The 15136-nt window shown below is 36.8% G+C and overlaps 1 protein-coding gene across 2 annotated transcripts in view; it reads left to right on the forward strand.

The window, feature by feature from the left end:
* NFKB1 (nuclear factor kappa B subunit 1) overlaps window positions 1-15136 on the forward strand; it is a 115448-nt gene that overhangs the window by 77394 nt on the left and 22918 nt on the right. For both annotated transcript variants that reach the window (XM_003829955.6, XM_008955333.6), the window contains exons 9-12: window positions 1304-1408; window positions 3636-3727; window positions 5437-5575; window positions 14177-14320. In XM_003829955.6, the coding sequence (XP_003830003.2) occupies window positions 1304-1408; window positions 3636-3727; window positions 5437-5575; window positions 14177-14320 (480 nt within the window). The remainder of the gene's footprint in view (window positions 1-1303; window positions 1409-3635; window positions 3728-5436; window positions 5576-14176; window positions 14321-15136) is intronic.

Below are 15136 nucleotides of genomic sequence, written 5' to 3' on the forward strand. Positions count from 1 at the left end.
AGAGGGGCTCAATACATGTAATTCTTTTTCCTTTGATGTACATTTTTTAGTCTTTTACATGAAATGTCACATCTCATCTTATTTATGAATGTCTTGCTATAAAGATATATGGTTGATACTTTTAGAAGGGAGAATAATCCCAATTTTCTTTGGTGGTGGGGGGACTCTGGAAAGGAGTTTATAAAAGACAACTATTATTCTTACCCATTTTCTTTCCCATATGTTACTAGCTTTATCAAGAGAGAAACTTGAAGTTAAATGAATGAGTAGCATAGATAGCATGTGACTTCAAAATCCTATTTCAAGCCGGGTTTGGCGTCATGCCCTGTAGTCTCACCTGCTTGGGAGGCTGAGGTGGGAGGATATGGAGTTTCAGCCCAGCATGAGCAACATAGTGAGACCCCATCTCAAAAAAAAATATATATATATATGTATATATATATTAATTTATAGTTCCTAGGACTTTTTAAGAGTTTTACAGTAATCTTCAGCATTTACCATGCAACTTTCTTGTTTGATTATGCATAGGATTGATTAGACAGGTATTTTCAAAAAGCCTGCAAGCATAGTACTCAGACTCATTGAAAGTTTATAGAATTTGGCCTGTGTGGAAAACTCTGTGCTCCAAGTACAACAACTAACTGAATTCTGTAATTTAAACAAGTTTGAAGGGAAGTGAAAGGTTATAAAATGATACAGACTCATACCACAGAATCACCTTAAAATGCAGCTGTTGGAGAAAAAAAAAAAAAGGAAGCTTTATGCTATTGCCACAAGAAAGTTTTGCCTCTTCACCACACAGAATCCTAATTTAGTTTGGGAAAAAGAAACATAACATCCCCATTTTCCTTACCTGTAAAATAAAAGGTAGTAAGTAGTTTAAGAAAACTGTACTTTTCCTAAAGTTTTTAGGACTCTTGTAAATAGAATAATAGCAGAATCATGGAAACAAATTTGGAATTGAAGTCTTGACCTCATTGAAAGCCCAGAAATCAATTAGCTTGGTACTTCCCAATACATCAGAAAAGCTCTTTCTCTTTTTGTGTCAGTCTCTCTGTGTTAGAGGGAGAAACAAATACCTGTTCCTTTCTACCTCATTTGTTTTGGTGATCATAAATGACCCATGCCCAAGAAGTGTTCCGAGAATTTCAGAAGCCATTCTTGTTTTATTTACTTTGTTAGTGAAAGCATGTATTTAAGCTTTGTTTTGGTCGTGTGTGCTAAGGGGAGGGTCCTACCTAAAGGACTGGTTTGTTGAGCTGAGGATTAATCATGTTATTTGTTGTTTTTCCCCTGTGAACAGAAGCCCCCAATGCATCCAACTTGAAAATTGTAAGAATGGACAGGACAGCTGGATGTGTGACTGGAGGGGAGGAAATTTATCTTCTCTGTGACAAAGTTCAGAAAGGTAAATACATTCTGTGATCTCTGATCTCAAGAGGTGTGATCTTGACACACTACAGTTCTGAGTGTGTCTGTGAGTCACATTTCAGCAGTGGACAAGAAACGTCCTTCTGCTGCCATAGAAAGTCTTAAAAAGCATTTACGTTTTACCTCTTCCAAATGTAAATTGTCTGTGTTATTTTTTCCTAAGTCAACTAATTCACTTTTAGATTTCCCATGGAAGTAAAAAGAAATAAGAAAATCATGATAATTATGATCAGTGACTTTCAGTATCTTTATACATTAAAATTAATATCTGTACTTTGTTAAACAAAAATAAATAATAGCCCATTCTTGACACACATACAAACACACACACAGAATAATGTTTTACATAGTATTAAATTGTTTTTATTTTGCAATGCTTTGATATAACACTGAGAGAACTTCTCTGAACACTTCCACAGATGTGATGTTTAAGAAAAGGAAAGAAAACAGGGAATACAGGGAAATTCTCAGAGCACATTTCTCTCACAATTTTCCCTTTGAGGAAAGGTTCTTGGTGTTTATCTTTCATTAGATATATTACAACATTGATAAATTAGTAAAAGCTGAGGAAAATGTGTTATTTTCTCAAACTGCATTCTTTTTTTAAATAAAATGATAGTTGGAAAGTGTAGTATAATAAATATCTATTTACTACAGGGTGAGCATTTTCAAAGTAAGCAGATACCTAACTGAAAATATAAATAAGTAAAATAAATCAATAAAAGACATGTGGCTTTTAAAAAAATTATCATATGAGATTAAATTCTCTGAGGTATATAGTCAGAAAAAAATGGGATCAGATTTTAAAGTAAACACATATATACTATATCCAAAAAAATTTACAGGCCAGGCATGGTAACTCATGCCTGTAATCCCAGCACTTTGGGAGGCTGAGGTGGGAGGATTGCCTGAACCCAGGAGTTTGAGGCTGTAGTGAGCTATTATCATGCTGCTGTACTCCAGCCTAGATGACAGAGCGAGACCCTGTCTCAAAAAAAAAGAAGTTTACACTTTCTCTGCCTACACTAGTGTCAGCCTTCTTCCAATCCACTCTGTCCAAGTAATACTCATTTCCAGATTCCTGGGTGTACATACTGTGAGTAAACACAATCTGAGTACCTTTATTTGTAAATGAGATCCTTAGTCATTATCATTACATTGGAATGGCTTAGTAAGAAATGTCTTGTACTTGGCTTAAAGAATCTCAATAACTAGGTCCAGTGTAGTCCTACCTGAAGGCAAAGGAGATTGTAAGATGTTTTATCCATTCCTAGTATTTCTAAAATTCTACTTACATAGAGATAAAAACTTTGAACAAAGTCAATAGTGTGGCCCTTTCTATGAAACGGAAAGTGAAGCCAGGAAGATGCCGACCTAAGTTACATTGTCACATTTCTGTAGAAGTGAATAGAGTATTTATAAACATGCTGAACATGGAGTATTTATAAACACACTCCATGACTAGAGTGTGCAATTTAAGCATTGCATTTTAATTAGAAGGGACCTGATTATTATAGTATTTTGACCAATTACTCAATATGAACTAAGAGACTATTATAGTGAGACAGTTTAATAGTGTGTTAAGAGCCTGGACTCTGAAATTATACTGTCTATGTTCAAATCCTGGTTCCTCCAAGTACTAGCTGTTCAGCCTTGGATAAGTACTTAACCTGTTTGGACCCCAGTTTCTCTTTTGCAAAGTGAGGATAATAATAGTACCCATCTACATCACAAGGTTGTGGTGAGGATGAAATCAGTTAATATGTGTATATATGAAGCACTTAGAATAGCATCTGCCATACATTAATAGTAAAACTTATATAAGTTAATTATTTTTATGTACATCTATATATTGAATTGCACTGCCTCGTTGGATTCTAATATTCTTCCACCATCGTTCGTGTTTCTCAGGCTTGGCTTAAGGATGGAGAAGCAGTAAGGTCAAAGATTAAAAGAAAATTCAGGTTAACTAGGTAAATCTAGTATTCTGTCATTGTGAATGAAACTTGGGGCGCATTACTGTGGTAAATAATGAAAAAAGTCAGTGATTTGTGAAGATTTTAAAAGACTGAACCTTTTGATCTTGTTTTTTAAAAGTGTAAATAGATAGTAGGTAGAATATTAAACCAGTTTTATTTTTCAGCATGTTTATAAATACTATTTACACTATGTGAAATTACACACTTCAATGTGATTGTTTGCAGATGACATCCAGATTCGATTTTATGAAGAGGAAGAAAATGGTGGAGTCTGGGAAGGATTTGGAGATTTTTCCCCCACAGATGTTCATAGACAAGTAAGTGATTTATTATTATTATTATTATTATTAATCCTTATTATTTTTAGAGATGGGATCTCACTCTGACACCCAGGCTGCAGTGCAGTGGTACAATCACAGCTCACTGTATCCCCCAACTGTTGGGCTTGAGGGATCCTCCTGTCTCAGCCTACCAAATATCTGGGACTACAGGCATGCTACCATGCCAAGCTAGTTTTTTCAGTTTTATTTTTTTTGTAGAGATGATGTCTTGCCATCTTGCTCAGGCTCGTCTTGAACTCCTGGACTTAAGCAATTATCCCACATTGGCCTCCCAAAATGCTGGGATTATAGGCATGATCCATATTATTATCATCATTTTACACTTTCTGCCTTATTGAAATTTAGTACTTAGCTTCCATCTATAAAAAGGAAAAATCATAAATATTTAACTTCCATAAAACAGTACTATTTTTAAGACTCATGCAGGTCATCCAAAAAAGTTACCTACTGTAGAGTTATGGGCAAGGTTCTGTTAGATCGTTTGCTCTGAGATGTTGGCAAGATATTTAATTGCTGCCTAATCCCCTAACCCGTAAGACAGTGCCCCACAGGTCCTTTAATGAAAATGTTTTTAAGCGTTCTACCAAAGTAATTATGATGAGACCTATTTTATGATAGCACCTAATTATGATAACACCTTAAAAGGGTGTTCTAGGAGTCATCTTCTAATTGAAGCTGATGTCGTCCTGTTAAATGAAGATTTCCCAATGGCAGCTGATTAAATGACTAACAGATGATAATGCTGAGCCCCCACCTTAATTATTATTCTCCTATTTACAAGTAATTGAAGAGTATTATGTTAACAAAAAATTGGAAACAATCCAGATATTCATCAGTAAGTGGCCAGTTAAATTATGGTCTATCCTTTTGATGAAATATCATGTAGTTATTCAAAAGAATGAGTACTCTGCAAACTAATATAGAAATATCTCAGTTATACAGTGTTAAAATATTTTAAAAGATGGGTGTAGAACAAAGTGTGTGTAGAAATGATTCTATGTTCATGCATAAAGAAATTCTGGAAGGATACCTAAGAAATTAATAACAGTATTTACCACTGGCTGGTACACTGTAGGAACTGCATGGATGGGGAACAAGAATGTCAAAGAGAATACCGGTGTATGCTTTTTTATATTTTATAAGATCTTTATCCCTGTGAATATATTACATAGTCAAAAAATCAAACTGAAAAATGCTTAAATCCCTAACATACCACCAAGAACTAATGTGTTATGATGCCAATGTAAGCAATGTTTAGTTTCTTCTCTTCATCACTGGCCTGTAGCCATCTCTCTCTTTCCATACCCAGTCTTTCTGATGTTGCTCTAAATCATCTTGGAGGCTTTTAAGGCTGCTTTGGAAGAGAAGAAAGTGTATGCAGTGAATTTTATAAGCATGATATTTACAACTAGAAGACATTTGAAATAGACAAATGAAATAATAAAGCTTCGTAGTACATTAGCATAGCATTGTATTTTGATTTTACAGTAGCAATTTCATAAAAATGTATCGGTATAGAATTCTGAGTTTGGAACTTTCTCCAGGACACGGTGTTTTTTAGTACACTGTGTCTAAACATTGGGTATAAAGAAAAGCATAAGGAATGTGTTTAATGAGTAGCATTACTGCAAAAAAAAAAAAAAAATGTAGTCCTACACCAACATGTGGTTCTTCGTATCCTGCAGTTTGCCATTGTCTTCAAAACTCCAAAGTATAAAGATATTAATATTACAAAACCAGCCTCTGTGTTTGTCCAGCTTCGGAGGAAATCTGACTTGGAAACTAGTGAACCAAAACCTTTCCTCTACTATCCTGAAATCAAAGGTAAGTCAGTTGTTTAAAATCTTATGCTCATATTTTATTTTATTTTATTTTTGGTTTTTGTTTTGTTTTGTTTTGAGACAGAGTCTGACTCTGTTGCCCAGGCTGGAGTGCAATGGTGCAATCATAGCTCACTGCAACTTCGAACTCCTGGCCTCAAACAGTCCTCCTGCCCCAGCATCTCAAATAGCTGGGACTACAGGTGTGCGCCACCATGCTGGGCTAATTTTTTTTTTTTTTTTTTTTTTACTTTTAATAGAAATGAGGACTTCCTGCATTGTCCAGGCTGGCCTTAAACTCCTGGCCTTAAGCAGTCCTCCGGCCTTGGCCTCCCAAAGTGCTGGGATTACAGGCTTGAGCTGCCATGTCTTGCCATTGTGCATGTTCTGAGAAGAGGACAAGCTAATTAGAAAAGATCAGTTAGTTGCCTCCTTTGAACAGCTTTCTAGTAACAGGTCCCTGGATCCATGGTGCTTATTTTTAGAAGAGACAGTAGTATATTATTTTGAGGTCATGGAATTAGTCCAGCTTTTTAAAATAATGTTATTTCCACCAAGCTTATATGAGATTTAGACATTGAGAATTTGTCTTTGAATTTGAGAATCTAACATTTATTGACTAACTCAGAGTTCAAGCAGCTGAGATGAAAAAATCAGGCTTGCTGTTTAGGAGAATCAGCCAGTTAGTCAACCAGCCTCAGGCGGTGGAACAGAAAACTTGGCCAACATGCACTGCAAAACTATGAAAATGAGTAAGGCATCATTCTTTCTCTCACAAAAGATGCTTTAAGAAAGGGCACTCGTAGGTTTCTTAAATAGTTATAATGTAAATTATGATTTTAATAAGTACCGAAAGTGAAGCATCCATAAAAATATAAGAGAATGTTGAAGAGAGAGCCCTTGGTCCCTTTATTCTAAAGCAGCCTCCAAAAAGAAGGCTTCGTCAAGGAGATATCATTTGGCCCTCAGCATTTGGGGTATATTTCAGCAGTTGAGTGTTAAACAGAGAAGGAGAGGGTTCTCTAGGTTTAAGTTACTTGAGGAGCTTAAAGAGAGAGGTAAACACAGCGTTTATGCAGAGGGAAAAAAGTGTTCTGAGCGCTCGGATGGACATGAAGGCCAATGTGGGTAAGGAAGGCCAGGTCCAGGCTAAAGAGGGCTGTGAATGGCAGCTTAAGAATTTTGCATTAATTCTGGAGAGGGATAGCCGGGCCTGCCTAGGTTTGGAATGATGGCTCTGACTTCTTTATGTCACCACTGAGGGTACCATTTAGGAGGCAGATGATGAGTCAGAAGAGTAATGCAAGAATCCAAGTGAGAAACAGTGCAGTTAGTAAAGGTCCTAGTGCCAGGAATGAAAGGAGATGGTGGACTTAAGAGAGAGTGCAGTGATACTGTGATACAGTGATACTGTCAAGAGGGCCTAGAGGTCGGAGGTGTAGGAGAGACGGGGAGTCATAGATGGGTCTAAGACTCCCTGACCAGGAAGCTTGTGATGTGGTTGACTTGATGAAAGGAACAAGGGAGCAAAAGTAGATTTGGGTGGGAAAAGAAGGAGCTCAGAGTAAAACATGTTATATTTTAGGTCCCTGTGGGAAAATCAAGTGTAAGTTCTTAGTAGGCAGATCAAAAGGCAGAACTGGAACTCAAGAGAGGACAGGGTGAGAAATTTAGCATTAGAATCATCTCAAAACGAGATATAACAGGCACCAACTGAGTCATCATTCAAAGGTATTTCTTAACCTAGAGTCCACTGACCCCCAAAGAGTCTGTGGATAGAAATGTACTTTGATATCATCAGCTTCTTTTGTAATCCTGTTTTGTATTTTACATACTGAAAACCGTGATTCTGAGAAGAGATCCATAGAGTTCACCAGACTGCAGAAGGGGCTGTGGCACAAACAAAATTAGAAACCCCTCAGTTGGAGGGAAGTGAGACTGGGAAGGGAGGTCAGTAAAATGATTGCCACGGGGCACCCAGATCCTTGCTGAGGTTGGAAACCGCAAAGGTGCAGCAGCAACAAGCCACATGGATGGGTGTTGTCTCCTGTGAGAGCAAGATGTGATAGGTAATCTTTGAAGAGGGCTTTCCTTTCCTAGAATTCGTGCTGCCACAGGAGTGTTTAGAAAACGGTTCTACAAGTTCTTGTTTCTTTTCTGAGGTTGTGGCCTCTCCATTGTTTGGTCAGATTTGTAGTGCACTCTATATCCTGGTGGTTTGAAAACATTGTCAGCACAATAACTTTTCTTTCTTCACATGAGATTTCATACAAAATCCCAGTGTATGGACATGGTAGGCTTTGATTAAAATAGGGGTGAAGGGCCCTGCCAGCTCGGCCTTCCGAGAGGCTGTCCCACCTCTCCTTACTTCCCTATCAGGAGCTGCTGGAGGTCTTTTGAATGCTTCTGCCTACACAAAATGATGTGAAAATCACTGCTTTAATTTAAACACCCTTCTTTAAAAGTAGACACAGAAGAAAAATATGGATTTTTTTTTAGACTTTCTGAGGAAAAAAATAGATTTCTTCTCCAGAAATATGTCTTCAAATAATGTCAGTTTTTGCTAACACAGAGAATCATGAAGAAAGAAAACCCAGGTTACCTGTATGTGTATGAACCTAGAAACATTCAAAGCTCAGCTTGGTATCTAGGCTACCTGTCTCCCTTTCCCAGTGGTATCTATGCCTCAGAAAAGTATGTTATAGTGGGGGTATATTCAGGTGATTACTTTAATGCCTCGTTATCACAGTAGGAACTATCCAATGCAGGGATTAGAGAATGGGGTCACCTGAAAGTTCAAAATTGCACCTGTATGCTTCATGCACCTACCTTCCAGGCTGTCATTGATGAAGAGCTTCATACAATACAAAGTTTAAGAACTGTCTGGAGAAATACTTACCCATTGAGCTCTGAAGGAAAGAATGGACAACATATATATATATGAGGACAACAAATTACTTGATTCTATAGAAACCTTCTGGATTATAAAAACTCAAGATAATAGGACCAAGGAGAAATAATCTGACCAGACAATATAACTGGTCAGAAAAGTAGTAGGCCATTTAGCATTAGAGTAAGTAGATAGAAATGGATCCAAACTGTACAACCCAGGGAAACATTGCATACCTTTCTCAGAAGTCATTGAACACACTTTTCCTTACCCCCAGTCTCTGTAGTCATTCCCTATCTCATTGCCTAATTTTATGTTCTTCATTATTTTTATCAATATGTAAACCTGTCTTATCTATCTATTTATGGGTCTATTGTCTTCCTACCACCCCGAGTACAAAGAATCTTCTTTAGGTCATAGACCATCTAGAACAGTATAGGTTGCATAGAAAATGCTCATTAAATATCTGTGGACTGACTTATTGATTGACCAGCCAAGCTGCCATCCATCCTCATCTATAAGGCTAGTAATATGTTGGGTATCATCAGGTAAGACATTATACATAAATATAAAACATCATACAGAACCAGCCCTGAGCTTTGCATCCTCTATGGTCATCAACATTGTACTTCACAAAAAATTATTGGAGATGGTTGGGTCCAGGGGAGACAATTGAAATAATCAAGAGAAGGACGATTGGCAGAGGAGGAAGATAGTTGAGGAACTGCTGTACAAAAGCAAAAAAAATAAAAAAAAATAAAAGAGACCATAATGATTTTTCAGTCTGAAAGATGGAGATTAGGGATAAATAATCTTTAAATTATGAAAGGTATGGCCAAGATAAATGCAGTCACCTTTACTGGTAAACTAAAACCTGAAAAGTGAGAATGAGGTACTTTTAAGGCACATGCACAGAAATAGGTAGCAAACACTAGGAGATTATCCATATTTGTGAATTGAACTATTATCTAAAGTCATCAACTGTTATGTAAAGTCATTGATTATTAAAGTCACTGGTTATTATTATACAAAGCTATTTTGGAGTGTTTTCAAAAGAATGACAGCCTAACATAATGAAAACATCACTGCACTTTGAGACTGATCTTGACTCCATTGTGACCTCAGATAAGTCACCTAACCCCTCCTAGCTTCAGTTTCCTCTCCTGCAAAAGGAGAACTTGTAGTAAGTGGCTGCTTCGGTTCCTTCTAAAATAGGTTGATGTTTCATAGTACATCCCATGGTGCCATTGTCAAAAGCAGACCGCAAAGATAAATGATCCCTTGAATATGGAGTGTGAAAGTCTCCATATTCAATTCTGTGGAGATTCAAACAGCAGGTTCTTTTATAAAGCTTATGTGGAATGTTCTGTATCAGTTTCTTGTCATTGGAATCTTACTGGCTGTGTTATAATTAATATTTTGCCCTTAAAATTCCCATTTTACAGTGAAATACAGCCAATAAATATCTCTCTGCTTTAAAAGGTAAAATGAATACATAGAAAATACTAACTAGTCTCTTTGCTGGAATCCATGTCAATAGATAACATTTATTTCTGAAGATAAATAAGTTGCCTGCTTCCCTCTTGTGTTTCATATGTCTGCAGTGAACAGTAATGAGTATAGCTGTAAATTAGTTATGATATAACTGATGGGGAAGTTATAAATCTGAATCTAAAACATATTTGATAAGGAAGTCAAAGTTTCTCCACTTAAAGGTCATCCCCTTCTAGTGGAAGCATATTTTTCTCAAAATTTGGCAACCTTGGTTTTTTTTTTTTCCTGGGAAGTCTGGAGATGCTCAGCTTTTAAACAACTATTAAAGTGTACTTTGTTACCCTACTTTCCCCTGCTTCATCTTTCAACTGCAGTTAGATGATCATGAGATAATCAGTAAACAGAGACCTTCTATCTAGCCCTAAGATGACTGAAACAACCACAGAATTAGAAATAATCGAAGTTCTTTCTGAACATAAGCATGACAAAACTGACATTGAAGAATCAGAATAATTGTTAAGGGTTCAGCACTAATCAAAAAAAAGAATACCTCATTGACTGTATTTAATTTGAAAAAACGAAATAAAACCTCCTTAACTGCTCCAGCCCAAAAAAAGAGAAGAAAGGTATATGATAGAAAAAGAAGAGAAAGAAAAGGAAACAGAAAGGAGAAACAAGAACACAGTAACACCACATAGGCAGTAACGGAACTCAAAAGGGCATTGGGGCTGGTGAGAAGCACAGATAGTGAGAAACAGAAAGATGAAAACAAAACAAAAAGAAAAGCAATCAGAAGTCTCAGAGGGCGTCACTGTATTGTAGTCAAATAGTGGTCTTAGACTTTTAGCCCCAGTATCTCATCAGTCACCAGAGGTTACAGATCCCTTGGTTACTGTTTTTCTGGCATCCACCCCATTTTTATTATCCTGGTGACCACTAAGGAATGGGCCTCCATCACTTATGTCTGCATTGTCTCTGCCTCTCACTTTAACTCTTTAGTATGTCCCACACACACGTAAAAGATGAACTTCCTAAAATACCATCCCCTACACATTATTTCCCTGTTCAAAAACATTCAGCAGCTTTCTTGCCTGTAAGTTCATTCTCCGGGTGCTCCGCAGTGTTGTCCCAAACAGTTCCATTTCTCAGGAATTCCTTATACAGTCATAGCTTGTTTCTTTATATTTTGCAAATACTGTGATTTTTACAAATTGAAGGTTTGTGGCAATAGTGTCAAGAAAGTCTATTGGTGCCATTTTTCCCACAGCATGTACTCACTTTATGTCTCTGTGTCACATTTTGGTAATTCTCTCAATATTCGAAACTTTTCCATGATTATTATATCCGTTATGGTGATCTGTGAACAGTGATCTTTGATGTTTTGGGGTACCACAAACAGTGTCCATGTAAGATGACAAACTTAATCGATAAATGTTCTGTGTGTTCTGACTGCTCTACTGACTGGCAATTCCTCCATCTCTCTCCCTCTCCTCAGGCTTCCCTATTCCCTATCACACAACCATATGGAAATTAGGCCAATTAATAACCTTACAGTGGCCTCCAAGTGTTCAAGTGAAAGGAAAAGTCACACCTCTCACTTGAAATCAAAAGCCAAAAATGATTAAGCTTAGTGAGGAAGGCATGTCAAAAGCTGAGATAAGCCCAAAGCTAGGCCTCTTGTGCCAGTTAGCCAAGGTTTTAGTGGTCTGAGTAGAAGATTAAACCAGCCACAACATTCCCTTTTACCAAAGCCTGATCCAGAGAAAGGCCTTAACTCTCTTCAATTCTATGATGGCTTAGAGAGGTGAGGAGGCTGCAGAAAAAAAGTTGGAAGCTAGCAGAGGTTGGTTCATGAGGTTTAAAAAAGAAGCCATCTCGATAACGTAAAAGTGCAAGGTGAAGCAACAAATGCTAACAGAGAAGCTGCAGCAAGTTATCCAGGAGATCTAGTTCAGAAAATTGATGAAGGTAGCCACACCAAACAGATTTTCAGTGTACAAGAAACAACCTTCCATTGGAAGAAGATGCCATCTAGGACTTTCATAACTAGAGAGAAGATGTAGAAATGCCTGGCTTCAAAGCTTTTAAAAACAGGCTGACTCTCAGAAGGTTGAGGTGGGAGGATCACTTGAACACAGAAGGTCGAGGCTGCAGTGAGCTATGATTGCACCACTGTGCTCCAGCCTGGGCAACAGAGTGAGACCCTGGCTCAAAAAAAAAAAAAAAAAAAAAAGGCAGACTTTCTCATTAGGAGTTAATGCAGCTGATGACTTTAAATTGAAGCCAGTGCTCATTTATCATTCTGAAAATCCTAGAGCTCTTAAGAATTATGCCAAATCTTCTCTGCCTTTGCTCTGTAAATGGAACAAGAAAACCTGGATGACAGCACATCTGTCTATAGCATGGTTTACTGAATATTTTTAAACCCACTGTTGAGACCTACTGCTCTGAGAAAAAAGAAAAAAAAAGGATTCCTTTCAAAATGGTAGTGCTCATTGACAATATACCTGGTCACCCAAGAGCTCTGAAGGAGATCTTTTCATGGCTACTAACAGCCGTTCTGCAGCCCATGGATCAAAAAGTAATTTTGACTTTCAGTCGTATTGTTTAAGAAATACATTCTGTAAGGCTGTAGCTGCCGTAGATAGTGATTACTCTGATGAATCTGGGCAAAGTAAATTGAAAACCCTGTGGAAAGGATTTACCATTAAGCACATTTGTGATTCATGGAAGGAGGTCAAAATATCTACATTAATAAGAATTTGGAAGAAATTGATTCCAGCCCTCGTGGGTGACATTGAGGGGTTCAAGGCTTCAGTGAAGGAAGTAACAGCAGATGTGGTGGAAATAGCAAGAGAATGAGAGTGAGAAGTAGAGCCTGAAGATGAGACTGAACTGCTGCTCATGATTTAACTTTCATGGTTGAGGAATTGCTTCTTATGGATGAGCAAAGAAAGTAGTTTCTTGAGATAGAATCTACTCCTGGAGAAGATGCTGTGAACATTCTTGAAATGACAATAATTTAGAATATTCCATAAACTTAGTAAAGCAGCAGCAGTGTTTGAGAGAATTGACCCTAGTGTGGAAAGAAGTTAAAACTGTGGATAAAATGTTATCAAAACAGCATTGTATACTATAGAGAAATCTTTTGTGAAAGGAAGAGTGAATTGACAAACTTCATTGTTGTCTTATTTTTAAAAATTGCCACAACCACCCAGCCTTCAGTAGCCACCACCCTTATCAGTCAGCAGCCATCAACATCGAGGCAAGACCTTCCACCAGTACAAAGATTACAACCTGCTGTAGGCTTAGGTGATCATTAGCCTGTTTTAGCAATAAAGTGTTTTTAATTAAGATATGTACATTGCTTTTTAAGACATTCTGTTGCACACTTAATAGCCTATAGTATAGTATAAACATAATTTTTTTGTGTACTGGGAAACCAAAAACATCATGTGACTTGGTTTGTTGCAGTAATGTGGAATTGAACCTTTCAATATCTCAGAGGCATGCCTGTACTAAACTTTCACTTCAGCCAAACTTATCTACTCCTGTTCTCAAAAGCACCCTGTGTACATCTTCCTTTTTCCTCTTCTTATATAAAATTGATTCTGAGAAGCCTTTCCTGAATTTCCCATCCCTCAGTGACCTCCTAAAAGGTTTTCCCCAAACTCCTAGAACACTGATCTGCACCATGAATTTAATGTATGTCCTGTTATAGTGCTGTCTCACTAAGTCTTTCCCCCACTATCTTAAAATTATGTTGGAGGGTTCTTGGCAGCAAAGACATTATGTCATGCTTTTTTTTATTTCCAGCATTTAGCTCATTGTAGATGCATAATAAATGTTAACTTATTAACATGAGTTATTTTGTGTGACCAAGCAAAAGGGTCAATAATTTTTTAATTCAGCATCTTCAGGATCTTTTTGATGGATAATCAAATATTTCACTAGTTTTAACAACACTGGGGACTTAAGAAACTGTTGTAGAGTGGATTTGGGTGTGTACTGCTCTGTGGTCTCTCTGGAGCTAACTTTCAGCCTTCATACCCATTGGAATAAATATAACGCTTCTTGAAATTTAGCATCTCTTCCTCTTTGAGTGCTTTCTATTTCCCTTTAAGATGTTTAAAAATACCATTAGAATCAGTGGTCTTTCTGTGGCTAGTGGTGGGACCGAATCAATCTTTTCTCCTCTGGTTTCTCTTCCTTTAAATACAGATAAAGAAGAAGTGCAGAGGAAACGTCAGAAGCTCATGCCCAATTTTTCAGATAGTTTCGGCGGTGGTAGTGGTGCCGGAGCTGGAGGCGGAGGCATGTTTGGTAGTGGCGGTGGAGGAGGGGGCACTGGAAGTACAGGTCCAGGTACAAAAATACTTATTCTTCCTAAAACTTTTTCATATTGGAGAGGGTAGAATTTTCTTTTCTTTGGTTTCTGAGCATGTCTGTGAGTTGAGTGGCTATGATATTATTGAGTATATTAATTAAAATTTCCTGACAAATGTAAATTTATTTTTCAAAGAAATCCATGTTCATTTTACAATATGTAGGTAATCTCGAAAGTCATTAAGAAGAAAAAAAAGTACCCCAAAGCCAGTTATTTAATGAATACCTTCCTAAAGATTTTGGTATATTTCTCTTTTACATTTTTTGACATAGTTGTCTTGTTTTTGTTTGGAAACATTGAAAAGATTTTATATTATCATACTACAATATAGCTATATATTAAACATCTCTATATACTACATTGTAGAAACTTTGAAAATACATAAAATCTGCCATCAAAGGTTAACTACTACTATTTTTATGTATATGTTATAGTATATATTTATAAATTTTACCCTGAATACAGCTGTGATCATCATTATGCATTTTATTTTAATCCATTTATTTGCAATACTATTTTACTATCATTTGCACCATGACTGTGTGTATAGAGTCATATGTGCAACGTTTACCTGAGATGTTAACATAAACATTTCCTCCAGTAATATGAACTTTAAGCATAAATTTTAAGCATCATTTTAATGACTCATTTCCTCAAGTGAACAAACCATAGTATAACTTACTTACATGTAGTTTCCTGTTTTCTATATAAAATGCTATACTGAACCTCTATCCACCTAACTTTTCACTTATTCCAGATTACTTTTGTAAATTAGAGTCTTTGTAGTAAAATTA

Source organism: Pan paniscus, chromosome 3, assembly GCF_029289425.2.
Source record: "Pan paniscus chromosome 3, NHGRI_mPanPan1-v2.0_pri, whole genome shotgun sequence".
Lineage (NCBI taxonomy): Eukaryota > Metazoa > Chordata > Mammalia > Primates > Hominidae > Pan > Pan paniscus.